General features: G+C 31.8%; 1 protein-coding gene across 1 annotated transcript; it reads right to left on the reverse strand.

The window, feature by feature from the left end:
- Nucleotides 1-2,164: 2,164 nt before the first annotated feature.
- On the reverse strand, nt 2,165-17,280 carry LOC139484957 (gem-associated protein 8-like). The gene is made up of 4 exons (XM_071269020.1): nt 17,181-17,280; nt 10,352-11,024; nt 9,969-10,022; nt 2,165-2,393 (listed from the first exon to the last, which is right to left on the reverse strand). The coding sequence occupies exons 2-4, from the start codon at nt 11,007-11,009 to the stop codon at nt 2,191-2,193; spliced, it is 915 nt and encodes a 304-aa protein (XP_071125121.1). The 5' UTR covers nt 11,010-11,024; nt 17,181-17,280; the 3' UTR covers nt 2,165-2,190.
- Nucleotides 17,281-19,224: the final 1,944 nt, after the last annotated feature.

Here is a 19,224-nt window from a genome sequence, read left to right on the forward strand (position 1 = left end):
ATAGTATCTAAGAAACAAGCTCAACAAGGAAAACTTATTATTGATCGGCAAATCAATGTGTCTTGGTCAGATGAAAATTTCGATACAGACATAGTGTATACAAAACTTACTATTGAGCAATGGACCATAAAAGATCTTAGATAAGGAAATGAAAAACTCAGAAAATTTTCCATTTGTAAAGGGGCACTTTGTATATAACTCTAGTAGACTAAATATGACTCTAGTAGACTAAATATGACTCCACCAAAATTCATACCTGATCTGGGTTTTTTTTGTTTGTAATAAACATTCTGTATAAGTTTCATAACATTTGGTTGAAGCAAATTTAAGTTTAAGAACAGAAACGAAAACAATTTAGCATTTTTTCCATTTGTAAAGGGACATAACTCTTGAACGGTAAAAGCGATACCACCAAATTTCAAACTAGATTTGTGTTTTGTGACAATGAGCATTGTGTATAAGTTTCATGAAAATGAGGTCAAGGACAATATGACAGATGGAAATTCATATTATAAGGCAACTGTATACAAAGTATGAAGGATCAAGGTCTTTTGAAATATTAAGCTTTTGAGAAGTTTGTTTACGTTGCCACTGCTCAATCACTTACCCTATGTCTAGCTTTCTACAACAGAAACACATTGGCGGATCCAGGGGTGGTCAGAGGGTTAGAACCCCCCTTTTTTTGGGACTATCAATGCATTTGAATGGGAGCATATAGTTGGAACCTCCCCTGTACTCTGGGTTGGGAAACCCCCTCCTCACCAAATGGCTGGATCTGCCCTGGAAATTGCAGGCTCAACAAAAACTCTTATACAATTGTCTTTTTTCGCTTAAATGTAATCTGTGTATAGAACAATCTAGATTAAAAGGTTTAAAAGATACTACATGTATATAGAAGTTATGTTTGCAAAGTTTACTCTCCTCTGTAATAATTTGGTGATGATAAATAACAGTGAGAGGGTAACTAAGGGAGCTACCATTTGATTTTTTTTTTTTTGGGGGGGGGGGGGGGGGGGGGGCTAGGATGAAATTTGAAAAAAAATAGGGGCAGGACAGGAGTTTTGAGTAAAAAAAAAAGGCAGGATGAGACACTTGCAAAAAAAAAAAGTCAGGATGACAATTAATGTAAAAAAAGTCAGGATAAACTAAAAAAAAAAAAAGCAGGACCGAATAGAGTGAAAAATAAAAAGGCAGGACAGAAATTACAACTAAAAAAATATGCAGGACAAAATTTTTCATCCTAGCCCCCCCATAAAAATCAAATGGTAGCTGCCTAATAATGCTAATTTTAATCTAGAAGTCAGGATACAGTATTAGTCTTCAGCCAAAGATAAGGGCCTCAGTGATTGAGTGGCCTAATCTGTCTACTAGTGTATCACTATCGGGTCAAAACTGAGGATTTGAGTTTGAATACCACACTGGACAGGTGCACGTGTCTCCAAACTTTTAAAAGCGACTAGGATTGTCAGTTTTCCTACCAAAGATCAGTGGTTCTCTCGGAGCACTCCAGCTTCTTCCACCAATCAAATCTGAATGCCGCGAAAAAGCACAAGGGGGATGAATGTGGTGTAAAACACCAATTTATCAATCAACCAAAAATATGTCCTTGTGACGATTTTGAAGTTTAGAAAAATTTTGAATAAAATAAATATGTGTGCAGACCTGTCATATATACCACAAAACTCAATGACAAAATAACATTCAGGTATAAGAAACATTAACCATGTTTGTTGCTTAGATTTCTGACATATGACACATCGTGTTATACCAGGATTACTCATCTAAACCTGTACAATTTCACTGATGAAAACAGACGATAAATACTGACTGTTTGTAATTCTACTATCAATTATTGTAAACCAACTTATTATTGCAAGCGATTTCAGGACTTTTGTGATTAGAAAAATAACATGAATACAAATCGTTTGGAATATGTAAAACTTGAATCTTTCCTCACTGAATTACATCAAGTTAATAAGAATATTGTAAAATCAAATAGCCGTAAAGTGGTCTTAAAAGGGTTAAATGTGAAATAAAGTATCCACATAAATAGGTTGGTTTATAGTATACTACAAATATGTGATAAGTACTCAAACAGACACAAAATGTATGATTATACATGATCATGAAAACATGTTACTTTCATTAAAAAATACAGTTATAATAGAAAACGATAACTTTATTGCAGCTTTATCTAAATACAATTTTAAGCGGCATGTTAGGCCAACAAGGTGGTTGTTTAATGTCTACATTCCTATCATAGGTCATCTGAAGGGCTGTTTCCATTCCATGTATCATGGCAGCTCCTTTACCGTACAGCTGTGTCATCTCAGAGGTTCTACGTATACCAGGTCTCTCCTTTGGGGCTTCACTTGTAGGTATTTTCTTGCTGGCTACAATAAAAATTTAACAAGGGTTAACTCGTAGGTATTTTCTTGCTGGCTACAATAAAAATTTAACAAGGGTTAACTGAGTTATTTGTATCAAATGTTGCTGAATATTAAGTTTTATTCTAATGTTTTTATTTTGTACCTTATATTTTATACATGTAGGTAAACTATTAGTTCTTTTGTGAAGGAACAATTACAGGGTGAGATGATTTAACATTATTGCAAATAATGTTGTATTTTTTAATGCAACCTGAAACAATAAGTGGTGAATGCATTGATCTTATCATTTCCTTTAGTGCTAAATCAAAATGTTCGAGGACTAATAGATCTATTCTTACATTTGAATTCACATATATACATTTCAGTTATTTTTATATGTATATAGTTTTTAATCTGATGACTGTTTAAATTTTATGCTTAAAATCCATTGACAAATATTTTACACATATTCAGGACAAGAACAAATTAACCATCCTTAAATATGAATCCAATTGGTTGTTTTGCAAAGAAGACTAAAATGAAGGAAAGGAAATTTATAAGGCAGTGGCTATTTGACCGGCACCGGCAAAATAGCAAATTTGCTATTTAGCCGGCACTGAATAGAACTGTTCATTGATGTGATTACTAGAGAATAAAAAAGCTTAATAATAATTTAAAATCATTTTATCACAATATCAAGCATTAATAAAAATACAGTACAATCAAAAATAAAAGATTTTCATAAATAAATAATTTATAACTTTATAATAGTAATTAAGTGCATGAAAACACATTTATAAATACATTATTAAATATATTTTTTCTAAAATATTTATAAAAAAGTTGATTTTCAAATCTGTGTAAAATCTTTGGTTTAAATATCCTACCAGTGATAAAAATAGTGGTATGCAAAACTACATCATAAAACAGACATGACAGACAATATTAATAGTTGCTTGCTTGGTGTTAATCGTGAAAAATCCTGCATTCTCACAATTTTCTGGGACTTAACACGACCTCACAAAAATCATATTTTCAGCAGTTAAAAATCAACTTTTGATACTCAATATATGATAAATAAATTTGGAGAAAAAAATAATTAGAGAAAAATAAATTTCTAATGTGTATTGGGTTGAGCTAGATTAATAAGGAACAGCGTCTGTGTAACTTACATGATATTTTTTTAAATGAGAAAATACAAAAATAAATACAATTACATTTTTATGTTTTAATCTTTTTTTTCAACTTTTAATTCTCAAATATAATTATAAAAATCAAGGACCATTTCCTTTCCTTTCTTATACTGAAAAAAAAATGTGTCTGATGAATTTTTTTTTTATTTTTTCACGGTTTATGTTCAAAAGACCAAGCCAGAAAATCACTTGATTATTATTGTATTTCTCAAGTCTTCTCATGGTACTGAAAGCTAAGGCCATTCTGCCATTGCATCGGGAACACAATCACAATGCTGGTTCCGTAAATGAAAAGAGTATACTAGTTTCTAGAATGTAGTATAGCTACAAGGTGACTATTATCATATTTGTTTTTTTTACTTTAAAATTTATCTTATTACTTCACTTCTATTCTTAATAGATTCAACATATTTTTATTTTTTTTTGAAATTTTCCATGTGTACGCAACATAGTTTTTTTTTAAATTTTTTAGATAAGAAGTTTAAGTGTTTATATGAGCAACAGTAACAAAAGGTTTTGAATAAAAATAAATAATATTTAATTATTATTCTTACATTTTAATGCCAGTTAGATTATTGAGATACAATTTAATCAGTGCCGGCTAAATAGCAAATTTGCTATTTTGCCGGTGCCGGTCAAATAGCAAATTTGCTATTTTGCCGGTGCCGGTCAAATAGCCACTGCCAATTTATAATAGCCCTTGAAGTTATCAATTTAAGATACAGTTAGGCCACACCAATTTGATTCCTTGTTCGACGGACCCGCCAGCACCTATTTTTTTCAAAACAGATGTTTTAATTTTTTTATATTCCCGCTTCCCGCATCCGGAAATGTAATCATGTCCATTTCCCGCACCGTTTTTTTTGTAAATATTATAAAAAGAAATCAACATTTGTTTTTAAAATCAGTCTTACCTGTATATAACGATTTTAAACATAAAAGCACCCCACCACACTGTGTAAATATCTGTGAGAATATTTGTTTCAGCATGAAACCTATTTATCCAAAGTGGGAGTGATCCATAAAGATTTAAAACAGCGCAAATACCTGTAAAGAACAAAAAATTGGTTTCTTTCCCCCTTACTTATATTCCCTATCAAAAAATGTTCGTTGTTAGAATAAAGTACAAAGAACTTCTTAAGGATTTGCCTTCAACTGCAGTTATATTGTATGCTGGTGAAACAAAACTATCCATAGCCGCTGCATGTTTGGGGTCCTTTATAGCTTGCTGTTTGGTCTGTATCAAAGCCCTGTGTCAAAGGCCGTACTTTGACCTGTGTTTGTTATTATCAGGTTGAGAACAACCCTCCCTCAGACTAGGGGTAATTTTACTGATGTAGAAAAGAAAATAGAAATACCAAGGATTTGTATAGTTCTTCTATACAAAACATTTGAAAACTTAGAATTTTGTACTCAAAAGGAGGAGAGTTACATCATATTTTAAACAACTTTTTCTAAAAGAGGGGTCCACTAATTTTGAATAATATTAAACTGTTAAAGGGAAATTCCGCGATTTTTTACTTATCATCTAATTATGTTCATCTTAACATAAAAAACACATTTGCAAAGTTTTAAATTTATATTCCTTCTAATAACGGAGAAAATCAAGTATTTGAAACTTTTTTGGTTGAATTCTCGAGTGGGTCGTGACGTATTAGCCCGATTTATTGAATTCTGGGAAAAAATAAAATCTGTTTAACTCTTATAGCTTATCGACAATATACGTAATTAAAAGCGCACAGCTGACGAATGGTCGTAGTCATTAACCACAATACAAGAATGAACGAAAATGAATATGCATATACCGTTTTGTTTTGATGAATTAAACTCCTATTAAATTATCTCTAGTAAATGTTTTCGAATAAATTTCATTAATTATTGTTGAGAATTTTTTCATAAAATATTTATTGAACATTTTTACTGATATTGAACTGAAATTATTTCAGTTCTATTTACCGTTATTGTTTTGATAATCATTTCAATGCAACTAAAGTGTGAGCAGAGTGTGTATATTATTTTGTAAAGGTCACTGTATATTTCTCGGCTTGAGGTCATTTTGTTTACCTTGTAGCTATTTAGCCGCAGATGTGAGTTCAAGCGTACACAGGTATAAATGTTGTTATTTGGAAAGGATAAACAGAAAGGGTTAGAAAGAGTATGCTGTCACGATTTTAATACACTAAGAGTTTAATACACGATGAGAATAAAGATACAATAATTAAATTGTGTAAATTAATTGAAAATAAAATTTCAGATTCGTAATTCCGAAAGTGTATAAAAATAAAAGGAAACAATTTTTGATTACTTTCTTGGCGGTAATTGGCGTAAATGAAGTAAAAAATGGTAGTTTTAATCTTTAATAAAAACTAAATGCAATATTACCCAATTTGTTATACCATTGCCAATCTGTTTGATATCATTGACTTTACCGGAATTTTTTAACTTGTATTCAAATCTGGCTGTGTTTAAATTCTTATAAAACTATAGCAATTTTAAAGTTTTTAATTGAAAAAAAAATACAACATACAAAATGCATGATTTTTTTGTTTTAGTTTCTTTTTAACATTTTATTCTTGCATAATTAAATTCATTTGACAATCATTTACACGAACTTTTTATGAAAAGAATACCAATTATCTAAGCTAAGGCATTATTTTTTTTGACAATTTTTTTTTTTAAATTCTATGATAATATTTTGTGCAATGTTGAACATGATAGCCATCATTAATCCAAATAAGTAATACAGTAGTTGTAATAAAACTTATATCTTAGTCATGCATAACTGATATTGACGAATTTAGAATAGTTTGTCCATACATCGTTGTTCTTGCAACAATCATTATTAGTATACATACATGTAAGTTTCCTGACGTATAAGCGCCACTGAGGATGAGCTCCAGAGAAAGCAAAATAGTAGCGTTTCGTTCGTTTGTTTGTTGGGAAAGGAGAGGAAATGCAACCACTTGTACAGATAAACGACAGAATTACCATACAAGCATTTATAGTCAATACAAACAGAAAGAGTTCCCATCGTTGGACAGGGAATATGAAGGCTTCCAAGAATGAACTAGTGACATGTCTAACTCTGAACAGTTAGAAAACGGACTATCGACATCGACCGCTTGTTCTTGATATTTGAAACTGCATGCATATATACGTATACGTTTATGATTGTGATGAGTTCTTGCGACTGACAAAAACTAAATTCCTTCATGGCAACAAACAAATGGAAGTTTTTAACGACCTTGACTGGCTATACAGCCCTCGCACGGTCGGCTCGGTGCCCGAAGGCGATTGATGAGCATTTAAATATTTTCTGCCGTGGGTCAGGAACAGGTAGTAAGGACGCCGAATGGAGGCCGCCATCTTGGTTTTGGTGAGTTGATTTTGGTTTTTTACTATTTTGATGTTATTCTTCACAACGGCTGCTTTCAGGGCCAATTTGGTCAGCTTGGCAGCCCGCTAGCCTCGATGATGGAGTACTGGCAGATGAATCGTGGACGTAGTTCTAAAGATGACAGGAAGCGTTATCAGGACCCAAGCCGTGAGGCAGGAAAATGAAGGTCGTATCACCCAACAGCCTAGGATACAGCCCTCGGACGTTAATCGGCATGACACTCCCCATAATAGACAATGGTTTTGGAGGCATGTTAACGCGGGTACGCCAACTACTACGTCTCTCTGTACGGCATGGATTGGTTTCTGTCATCTTAGTAGTATGTCGTTGACCATCTAGCAATAAACCCTCATCGAAGATAGCGGGTAAAGGAGAGCTGACCCAGCACGTCCGTTCAGCTGTAAGGACTGAGACGTGACTGTTCCTTCATGGTTATATCTTGCCATACTTTTATATTGGTTTGTAAGGTGATTACTCAAAATCATTATTTGAAAATCCTGTTTGTGAGATGTAGATTCATTTCAATACAGAAATTTCGTCTATGAATTAAGTTCCACAAGTGTATAACACGGAGAAGCTCTGAGGGTCCATTACTCCCATTTTGTTTGGGTGTGAACCATCGATGTTTACAGCAATATCAAAGAATAAGATGATGATGGTAGAAAGATCTATGGGCGTTATGTGGCAAATAGTACATGCATATCGGACCATGAGTTGTCAATTTGTATGAAAAGATTTCCGATACAACCATATTATTAGGAAGCAAGGTTTAAATGCTATACTCTCGTACTAGTATTACAGGGTTCTTGTCTTGTGGCGTTCACCTTAGACACACATCTTTTTAACGATGTTTAAAAAAACGACAGAACCAATTTAATGTCATATTTCCATATTTTTTTTAAATGTAACTAAAAGTCTTTTATCTGACAAGAATACCCCTATTTAGCAGACAAGTAATTTATTCTTTTTTCTGTTATTGAATACCAAGAGAGAAAATAAATCCCGAAATTAATTTGAAACTTTGATACTCAAAAGTTTGCCAGCAAAATATTCACATCCCTTGGGGATAATTAGTGTTCGTCCAGTGGCATATATTACAATTGTGATGACGAATTCCTTCCTTTGTTCGAGAACAATCTTATTGAAATATAAATCTGTGATTTTACTATTTCCCGTGACAACTTCAATGAACCAAAGCAAAAGTTATACATCGACCTGTATTTAAATCAAATTGGTTCTCTTCTTCTTCTGGTATACAATAGTCTATCGACATTCGATGATTACCTTCTGTTGGCATACGTGGACTAGTCTATTTACAAAACTTTTACCCCAATTTATTCAAAATATATGGTTTTTTTTCTTATGTTTAATGTATACATGTATATATTTTAAATTGCGCTTTAGTTCCATAACTTTCAACCCAGTCGTATAAACGAATCATCGGCAAGTGCGTACATTTTATAAATCAATATTTCTGGTATGTTCCAATCTGTCCTTCACCATTGACAATGAGTATATATTACATTTTCCCAAATTCACCCTTGGAAAAAATATTTAAATAGATTTTAATTCCATCAAATCTTATTTTTTGGGTATTATTTATATTTTTATGAATAATATTCTTTACACCAGAAATGTTATTTATAAACAAGCGTATGAGTTTAGTAATGACAAGTAAGACAGAGTTGTATATTATACATCTGATAGTTCAAAATGGAAAGTTATAAGTTATCAGCCGTGTACACTGATCAATACATGCAGAAGTGAAACGAGGCATGAACTTGCAAGCCCGACAGGAAATCGCTTGAATACCTGGACGTGTCACCTCACACCCCTCCCAATACCTTTGAAAGTAATACCTGTAGCCATGCTGGTGATCAGATGAGGGAAGATTAAAAGTTATTTCAAAAAAGTTTATTACTTTAAAGAATTATGAACAAATTAGATTTTCGAAAACAATTTTCACGGATCACTTATTTATGATTTCAACTTTGACTTTTTACCTAATTCCAATATCAACAGTTTAAAAACAAAAGACCGTGGTAATTTAAAAAAAATAAGAATATTTTCCGTATCAACTTGAAGTTAGTAAGTCGGATAAAACAACCGTACGATTGCCAAGATATCGACATGCAATTACGACTACATCGGTTACTGTAGTTTTGTTCCTTTTGGGTTTATAGACATATCGATTTTATTAACCGGGAACGAAGACAAAATGGCTGAACGGATGGAAATGATTCTCTAAATTTAAAATCGATGGTGATCGCTTATCTAGCGGAATAAAACTATAATATCTATGAATTTGAGCATTTTTATGCCTAATGAACATAATATCAATTTTTGATTTTTTTGCGAAGTTTCCCTTTAAAGTAAATGTCTTAATTTAACATGGTTAAAGTCCAGGAATATTACAAAATTCTTGGACATGTTTTGACCATTTAATACCAAATAGATATATAGTTCTTTGAGAAAATATGAGCTCTTTTGTACAAACAAATGTATTATAACTTGTATTGATCCCTCATAAAACATGTAACAGGGATATTTATAATTACATGTAAGGGGTTGCCCCCAAACTGATTATGACTTGGATGGAGAATTGTCGCATTGTCAGTCACACATACATAGACCAGATTTAATTATTTCTTGGTGAACAGGGAAAAAATACTTAAGAATTTAAAGAAATGTCAAAGTACAAGTGATGAATCAAGTTTTAATATTGTCAAAACCTACTATTTTATGTTTACAAAAAAAAAATTAATCGCTTGCCTTTACTTTTCAAGCTTCACCTCAAAAATTTGCAAATTAAATATTTTTTTATTAAAATTTTCAAATCGCTCGCTCGCCCCAAATTTTGGAGTCCAAAAATCCGTAGAACAAGAAATTAAATTGGTGTGGCCTTACAATGTATAATTGTTTATATATATATTTTATACCCTTTTTTGTTAATTCTTTATATCATTTCTATTTAACAAATACTTTGTCCCTTTTTTTTAAAATACTTACCTTTTCCAATATCAACTAACGATTCACCTTTACCACCACCTACTTTGCTTTCATCTGAAAATAGAAATAAATGCATATTATATAAATCTAATACGATCTTTCCTTACTTATAGGCCTAAATTACATCAGTGTCTTTTCTTTGTTAGCATTTAACCACTTATTTTTTATCATTATCTTCCAATGTATTAACACAGACTGTTTTGTATATTATTTTTCTGTTTTATTAGTATGTAAATAAGCCATACAAGTGAGAGATTTAGCTAGCTATAAAACCAGGTTTAATCTACATGTACCATTTTCTAATCAGCTCTTATTAAACTAAAAAAATGCCATGTACTGCAAATTAGAGATATCAAAACTCCTTCTACAGGTTCAATTTTTACCTCGTTCTTTTCTATGTTTTTCTGACTGTGCAAAGAAATCCACCATTTCATCAGTTATTTCCATCTCATATACTTCACTGCCAGTATCAGACAAGTGGGTATCGTCACATGTTGTACTTTCTTCTGAAAAGGACACATTCTGCTTCCTCCTTTCTTTGGGAATTGGTGCTTCTGTGTTTGACTTAGGTATTTTAAACATTGGCTGTTTAGAAGTTTTCAAGTTCTTACTTTTTCGTTTTGGAATAAAACTATTAGGTTGAGAATGTCTTTGATGAATATGTTGTTGATTTTGCAGTAGTTTTTGTGTGACTATTCTATGAGTTTGACACCATGACATAGCATGGGCATAATGTCTCCAATAACCTTGAAACAAAGGATGTAAATACCAGTCTTGTGAACTAAGGTTAGGTAACTCTGTATTGTTTGGAGTATTTTGTGTCATATCTGACGTATCAGTTTCCGTTTCTGATTTTTCATTCAGTTTGAGTGTTTCCTCTTCTGTTGACATCTGTTGAAGCAGATTATCTGAAGTGAGACTGGTTAAAGAGCTTTCACTAGAGTCTGAAGTTGATAAAATATCAGCCAATGAATCTGTAGCTTCTTCAGCAGGAAGATCTAACTCACTGCTGGTTTTAGAACTACATGTATCTGCATCCATAATATGAAATGGAATCTGAAAGGAAAAACAAATTAAACTGTCATCTATATACAAATAATCAGGGTTGGCAAAAACCCGGGTTTTATGAGTATTGCCCAGCCCAATGGGAAATACTGGGAAAACCCGGGTTTTACTGGGTTTTAATGGGTAATACTGGGCAATACTGGGTAATATAAAATACTGGCTTTAATTTTAAAGAGGATTCAGTGATCAAACTCAATTGCAATACATTTAAGATATTTATAAACACATTTTGATTTATAAATTAGTTTACTTGTTTGAGAGTGATAATACAAGTGTATATACATTTGAAAAAGTACTATTCTTGCAACTATGAGACAAGTAAACATGTAGGCACACATTACACAAATATTGATGGAAAAGACCTTTATCAATAATTCTCTTCTGAAAGTCTATTAAATCACCCTCTCGTCTAGATTGGTCAAACTGTTAACATAAATTCAAAGAATTCGTTTTTTCAAATGTATATATCTTGCATCAGAATTAACAAGAAAATGTGAAAAAAATTACTTTTGTATAATTTATATGTACATCACTAATTAATAAGTAATTATTCAGATTAGGACATTGATATGTTTATGTTCCAGACCATATGAGTATTTGGACCGTACGCGTACGGTCCAGCTGATCATACAAATTGTTATTATTACAAAATAGATGGCCGATGATAAACTGAATAAGCGAACAATTGAAATTAAATATTTGCTTAATTGTATATCTGTGAATTCTATTTTGTTACTCTGGCCGAAGGTGACACTTGCTTCTAATAAGAACGTCGTATTTTTTACATTTACATGTTTTGTTAATTCATGTTCCTTTGCGTATGCATTTCTTTTGTAAAGTTCATAAATATTCTAAAACAATTGTCCTCCCACATTATGTTTACTTCCGATAACTTCAATTTCAATGAGCATACTGAGCTGCAATTAAAGAATTACCGGCCTGCAAAATACAGGAGATTAACAGATTAAATAAAATGTGATCTTTTTAAATAGTTAAAATATTAAGTTTTTATGTCAAATGCTGTTGAACTTTTTATATTAATTGTAGATATAAGTCATGTTGATCTGTTATATACATTTGTATCTAATAAGCTTGACCAACTTCTTAATATCAGTCAGACCGTAAGCGTACGGTCCGACCAAATTCGTATTTTGAAAAAGTATGCATACGGTCCAGACCGTACGCGTACGGTCCAAATACTCATACGGTCTGGAACATTTATATAACATTATTCAGCCTTTTCATTTCTATAAGGGTTAGGGGTCATCCATAATTGTCAACCATTTTCCAAAGTGTACAAAACGTACACTTTTTCAGACCCCCCACCCTCCCTCAAAAAGTGTACATCAACCATTTTCAGATTTCAAGAGAGGAATCAATCATTCTTAATAAAAAGAAGATCCTGTTTATTATATTTTAGTTTAATATAAAAAATTTGCATTGAAAATAAACATAAACATATCTGACTGTTTTATTTGATGACATCTATCTGTGATGCTTGTGTTTTGTTAGAATAAAGAGTTCCCCTATCACACAGTGGGAACTCCAATGAAAAAGGGCACCTAGAGCATGCAAAAGATTAACAAAAGGGCACATAAACTATGCTAAGAATCAAAGAAAGGGAAATGCATGGTTATATTGCATTGGTTAAGTATGGACTGACAGTTGTTGATTGAATCAGAGCTCAAGACAGCAATCAATAAAAGTGTAATGTTTTAAAAAATTTTAAGTTTTTTAATTTCCTGCCTGTATTTCTATTTAAAAGGTCCCTGTAAATATGCCATTCATGGCACTATTATCGTTTATGTATATATACTGTAACGTGTACATATATTGGATAATTTTTAAGGTTAAGGTTAAACTTCATATATATGGAAGTGCTCGTAATTAAAGGTGGCTTATACTAAGAAAAATAAGTTTACTTCCATTTTATTGGTTTACTGTTTTGGAATACATTACAAGGAAATTAATCGAAGGACCAGTTTAAAATCTTTTCACAAAATGGCGTCTTGTCAAAATCAAAACATTCAAAGAATTTAGTGTTTCCATCAGTTTTGTTTATTAAACAGAGTGAAACGATAACGATTTATAATAAAGCAGGTGAAATTGACAATCGGGGGTACTGAGAAATGCTTGCAAACTTTTTGTTTAAAATTTTTTACAAGTTTACATTTTTGAAAGATTTAGTTTTCATATGATTTGATCTTTTAATCGTTCAATCCATATTGAGGAGAATTATGATATCGAAATAAATATCATCAAGTGAAAATAATAAAGAAGAAATAAGAAGTGAAACACACCCAAGCCAATTCTCGATTTTATACATTGACCTTCCCTACGGAAACGAAATAAATTCTGGAAATAAAAAAAAAGCGTACGGTAAAAATGTTGATTTTTTAACCCCCTCCCCCCAAGTGTACGTTTTGTACACTTTGGAAAATGGTTGACAATTATGGATGACCCCTTAATGACTTGACCCTGTAGGGTGTTTATTTAGCAATATGATTGCAGACATTTAAATTTATAATTCACATAAACACTGCTATAAAATGCATTTTTTTTTAAAGTTTGGATAGTTGAAACAATACATGGAAACAACTGAAGGTATTAATAATCCTAAATATTAAAATTTTGTATTCTGCCTACATAGAAGTAGTGGAGAAAAGAATGAAATTGAATTTTCAATCTTCTAGAAACATGACTCTCAATGGTTATCTGTATAAAATGTATACATTTAGCCATAATACTATGAAACTACAACAAGACTTTACTATTTTGTGTTAAAATAATCTTAAAAAGACTTATTGCCCAGTATTACCCAGTATTACCCATTTCTGGGAGTATTGCCCAGCCCGGGAAAACCCGGGAATTCCCGCCTGGGTTTTCCCGGGCGGGTAATACTTTGCCAACCCTGCAAATAATTCATTACTACATTTTATTGATTGATTGGTGCATTGTACTTCCTTAAGCCCAGTGAGATAATATCAGTTATCAGCCAATATGTTCCGTCAGTTACTTTGTTCCAGCTGAACTTTTCAACTAGTTATTTCATTCCAATGGAACTTTCCAACTAGTTGTTTAATTCCGAGTGCAGTCGAAAAGTTCTGGAAAAAAAGTAGCTACTTGAAAAGTCCCGGAACAATGTACAAAATGTAGGTAGTTGAATAGTTCTGGCTGAACAACTAGTTAGCCAAATTTAAGTTGTATTACATAGCTCACATAAAACGGAGTAAGTTGCAATATCATGCAAATTTAGTATTCATAGAACCCTCAAGAGAGGGAAGATTACCCCCCTTTTTTAAAAATATCAATTTCAGATTAATGTATAACAATTAACTAGAACTTATTCCGTTATTTTAATTGCATCAATTCTCCAAATGGAACCTTGTGACTGGTTGATAAGTTCCGTTGGAACTTTGGGGCTAGTTTGTTAGTTCTGGTTTTGACAAATTTGCCAAAGAGGAACTTTGTGACTAGTTGATAAGTTCCTTTTAACTTTTTTAATCAGTATCTTGGTTTCCCTTTGAAAGGTTCAAATATAATATGTTGCGCTTTTACTATGCATCAATTCTCCAAATGGAACTTTCTGACTGGTTGACAAGTTCCATTGGAACTTTTGGGCTAGTTTGCTAGTTACGGTTTTGACTTATTTGGCAAAAAGGAACTTTTTAACTAGTAAATATGTTCCGTTGGAACTTTTCAACTAGTCACTTTGTTCCGGTGGAACTTTTAAACCATCTAGGAAGAACAAAGTAATTAGTTAATAAGTTCCTCTGGAACTTTTTGGCTAGTTAGTTCTTTCCGCCCGGAACTTTCCAACGTCGGAACAAAAGAGCATTTACATAACTATGCACCGTCCTGTACATTTCCTGTCATAAAGCTTCTATTAATACATCATGGAAAGAACAGACTGTTTATAAATGCCCTTTCCAAGTATTTTTCTGGGTTGAACATCATTCATCATTCATAAAAAAACTAATATAATAGTTTAAGAAAAATACAAAAAGCTAAACATTTTTGCTAAAACAGAAGTGTTTTCTTATTCATTATGTTATTCATGTTATCAAAAAAAAAACTGATTTGAGACTTTTTATCCTGAGACTTTCATAATGAGACATTGAAATTGGAAATGTATGCAGAAAATGCATCAATGTGCCAGTGGTTATCATGGTTATTGCTGAAATAACTGTGGTCCAAGCAGTTGTGGGGCATATGTTTTGCATCCATACAAATTTGAAATCTTCTACTTTATATATACTTAAAACTCCTCTATAAATGGGAGCATCAATTATCATGCTGTAACAGTGTTATGTCTATATGTTCAAAGTAAAACGGTCAAACAGACATACATTTATACATCTATCAAAATATTGAATTCAGTTTCGTTCTCCCAACATCACTTTTAATTTTGCTCCCATTCTTGTCACCCCCTTTCACATTCTCATCACACAGATTCACACCTTGGATCCATTCACAACCATTTATAAAGGTTTTGAGTTGAATGAGATTTTAAACATGCTAATTATTCAGTGTATTGCTATCAAAAATAACTAAATATATATTTTTTTAATTTTATTGTTTTAAGATAAATTGTCATTTTAAAAATGTAAACAGGACCTTTTATGAATTATTTTAAATTTGAAGACTAAGCCATTTGTCTTTAAGGTTTGTAACAGAAAGACAGAAGATTCCAAACAGTTTTCAAAGTCGTTACAAGCTGTTAAAAATAAGTATCTTTCATTTTTTCCTTCAAAATTTGTTTTTACTCCTTGATGCAAGTTAACTACTTGTTTATATATTTTTACAGAAACACATGACAAAAACACCAAATTACTTTGTAAATACTTATAAACGGAACAAACAGACCCAGGAGGCGAATGAACGTGTAGGGTGAAATAAAGGAAAATCACAAAAATAGTAAACTACAAGGAAAATTTAAAACGGAAAAGTCCATAATCAAATGACAAAATCAAAATCTCAAACACATCAAACGAATGGATATCAACTGTACATGTTCTAGGTGTATGGAGATTGAATCCGGGTCCGTCCGCCCTGATTTTTATTCGCCCTAGTTACTGTTCGCCCTAGTTCCGTTTCGCCCTGAGACCGTTCGCCCTGATACCTGTTCGCCCTAGGTATGTTCGCCCTGATTTATATTTTTTATTATAGTGTTGTGTTGTGTGTATTTAATTGAATATGTTGAAGTCAGTCTACAAAATTGCCGAATATTTACGATTTTTATTTTTTAGTATAGTGTTGTGTTGTGTGTATTTAATTGAATATGTTGAAGTCAGTCTACAATATCGCCAAATATTTACGATTTTTATTTTTTAGTATAGTGTTGTGTTGTGTGTATTTAATTGAATATGTTGAAGTCAGTCTACAATTTCGCCGAATACTTACGATGTATTATGTCTACAGCTAGCTGCTACTAGGTTATGAGTTCCTGTAAATTATAGGACTACAAGATATTGTGACTTCAAGGTATTGAGAACTGAACTAAGTTAGTATCTGTATGGGATTACGTTTCTGGGAAATTAGTTTTTGTGAATTTCAATCAGCACTACATGTACATTGTATTTTTAAATGTAAAACAACTGAAGACTAAATTATTTGTATGTAATGGCATATGTTGAAGACTGTTTACATTCACCGAATATTTATTTATGATGTATTACGTGTTGCAAATTATACCTAATCAGCAATCAAAATTCAATCAACAGTAATTAAAAGTAATAATAAAATAAAGTGTAACAATGCAGCCACGAATTTTATTTAATTAATATTCTGTATTCAGCTTTAATAGATAAACATAAATTTTAATATATATAAATATACATTTCTTTTATTAATGTAACATATACATATACATATCATTAATGAGAATAGGGCGAACGAACTCAGGGCGAACGGATTACCAGGGCGAACAAACTCAGTGCGAACGAACCTAGGGCGAACATGTAATCAGGGCGAACGATCCCGATACCATGGAGATTCATCTTTAGTTTCAGTCTATAAAAATGTGTTTAGGGAGGTTTCATCTTTCTATAGACTTTACTGACTGAAGCAATCGCAATTTATAAGTCTTTTACAAAATGTATTTTCGTGGAAGATTTTCATATAGAATACATGTTGCAGAAAAGTTACCTTTTGGTTTCCTAATCAAAATATAAAAAAAATAATTCAATGTAGTTATGCTGCATAAGAAACCGTCATCTCATTACCAGATTTAAAACGCATTGCTGACATTGTTTTATAAATATATAAAATTAAACTTGAAATCGGAATATATCCAATTTCCGGTTTTTGTGATTAAAAGTTCAGAGAACTTGAAAAAAATTTGAAAACGTGGATAACCCGAACTGTGCAGCAATATTCTAATTTTTGTCTCTCTATAGTTTAACAAGCTAATTTCTCTTTTAATATTGAGTTAATTTTCAGCTTTCGTCTAGGGATGAAAGATACTGAAGATTGATTTGCTGTTGCTGCTGATTCCGTTTGAAGAAAACTTTATTTGTAATGTCTAGATAGGCTAGATATTTTGCTGATTGGACTTTTTCTTTGATTATCTAAGATCGATATGGCAAGAGACATATAAAACATATATGTATTCAATGGCTCTGATATGCATGGCCATGTAAGTGGTGTATGGCGCGGAATCAGGGTCATAAATATCGATTTTAGTATATCCTAAAAAGATTTCAGTATATACTAAATTACATTTTAGCATACCCTAAATTGATTTCAGGATATCCTAAAATGAATTTAGCACATACTAAAATGATTTTAGCATATACTAAATTCATTTTAGGGTATCCTAAAATCAATTTAGGATATGCTAAAATGTAATTTAGTATATACTGGATCATTTTAGGATATACTAAAATCGATATTTATGACCCTGATTCCGCGCCATAGTGGTGGGAAATGTTTTCTTGAAATGTATTGGTTTGTAATGTTTTCTGGCTTCTTTTTTTCCAAGTTGCTAAGGACTGGATTCTTTAAAAGAATGTTATAAGTCAACAAGAACGGATTTAAATGATGATTGTGACATCAAGAGGCATGCAATATCAATGTATATGCAGAAAACTTAAATGCGCTAAAATGTTCTAGGGCTGTGGAGATTATAAATCTTTTTAGTTTCAGTCTATTCAGTCGCGGTATGATAAAGATAAAGATAAAGATATTTTATTTCCTAATCATAGGGCTCATAACAAGCATGTAATCACATAAAGTAAAAATAAAAAGCCTTTCTCTCCCACTCGCATACACTCACACATGCAACTATCGTTCTGATTAAGGATGATTGATTTAACAGTACAACATGTAAATGAAAAAATAAAATACAGATAAAAATACAGATACAAATGTATTTTTATTTTTTTATGAGGAGAGTCAGTTGCCTACATTGTATATATGGAACGAAGGATAACTCTTATTGCCCAGAAAAGAACAATTCAAGTATAATGTGACAATGAACTGGTGAAGACTATAAATAAGTTTAATAAGTTTCAGTTAAGCAAATATTTAGTTTCTCAATGTGTAAAATGAGGATAGAAATTCACATAATTTAGAGTTAAAATGAAGGCTATCGTTTGACATAAACCAAATAAGCAGATTACTATCGGATATTTGGGATAAATATGGGTATTTTGTAAAGAGTTCATCCAGAAAGGTATGAATGTCTAATGTGTATCTTTATGGTAATTTAAATTGCAGTTCTGCCTCTTTAAATGAAATGCGCGCTTCACGGTAATGTTTTATATTGATTTCCTTTTAATTTATATAAACGATAAGATAAGATAAGATAAGAAAATTTATTTTAGGTCGGGTTACATGAAATACTACAAACATACGCTCTGCGGAGCTTTTTGCCGACATTACAATAACAACACATACAATATTAAGACATATAGGACATATACAGCACACACACTAGACAATATAGAGACAGCTATATTGCATAAGCAAAGTTCATATAAAAATATATTAAAGCAAGCACAAAAAAGTAAAGCACTAAACTAGATTATAAGCACATGCAAAGCAGACAAATAAACTTGATAAGCTAAACTAGTTCTAAAAGTTGAATGGAAAACATAAAAAAAATCAAAAGTTAAGATTTGGAGGATCCACTTCTGCATGAGTTGCCTTTCCAGTTGTTGATCATACCGTTACGATTTTCCAGAATACC

This window comes from Mytilus edulis, chromosome 8, assembly GCF_963676685.1.
Source record: "Mytilus edulis chromosome 8, xbMytEdul2.2, whole genome shotgun sequence".
NCBI lineage: Eukaryota > Metazoa > Mollusca > Bivalvia > Mytilida > Mytilidae > Mytilus > Mytilus edulis.

Excerpts from the sequence above, each read along its gene's own strand:
- LOC139484957 (XM_071269020.1), bottom strand. The coding sequence starts at position 11,009 with ATGGATGCAGATACATGTAGTTCTAAAACCAGCAGTGAGTTAGATCTT. Across the intron at positions 10,023-10,351 it reads AAAACATAGAAAAGAACGAG|ATGAAAGCAAAGTAGGTGGT; the intron begins GTAAAAATTGAA and ends TTCTATTTTCAG. Across the intron at positions 2,394-9,968 it reads GTTAGTTGATATTGGAAAAG|CCAGCAAGAAAATACCTACA; the intron begins GTAAGTATTTTA and ends TTTTTATTGTAG.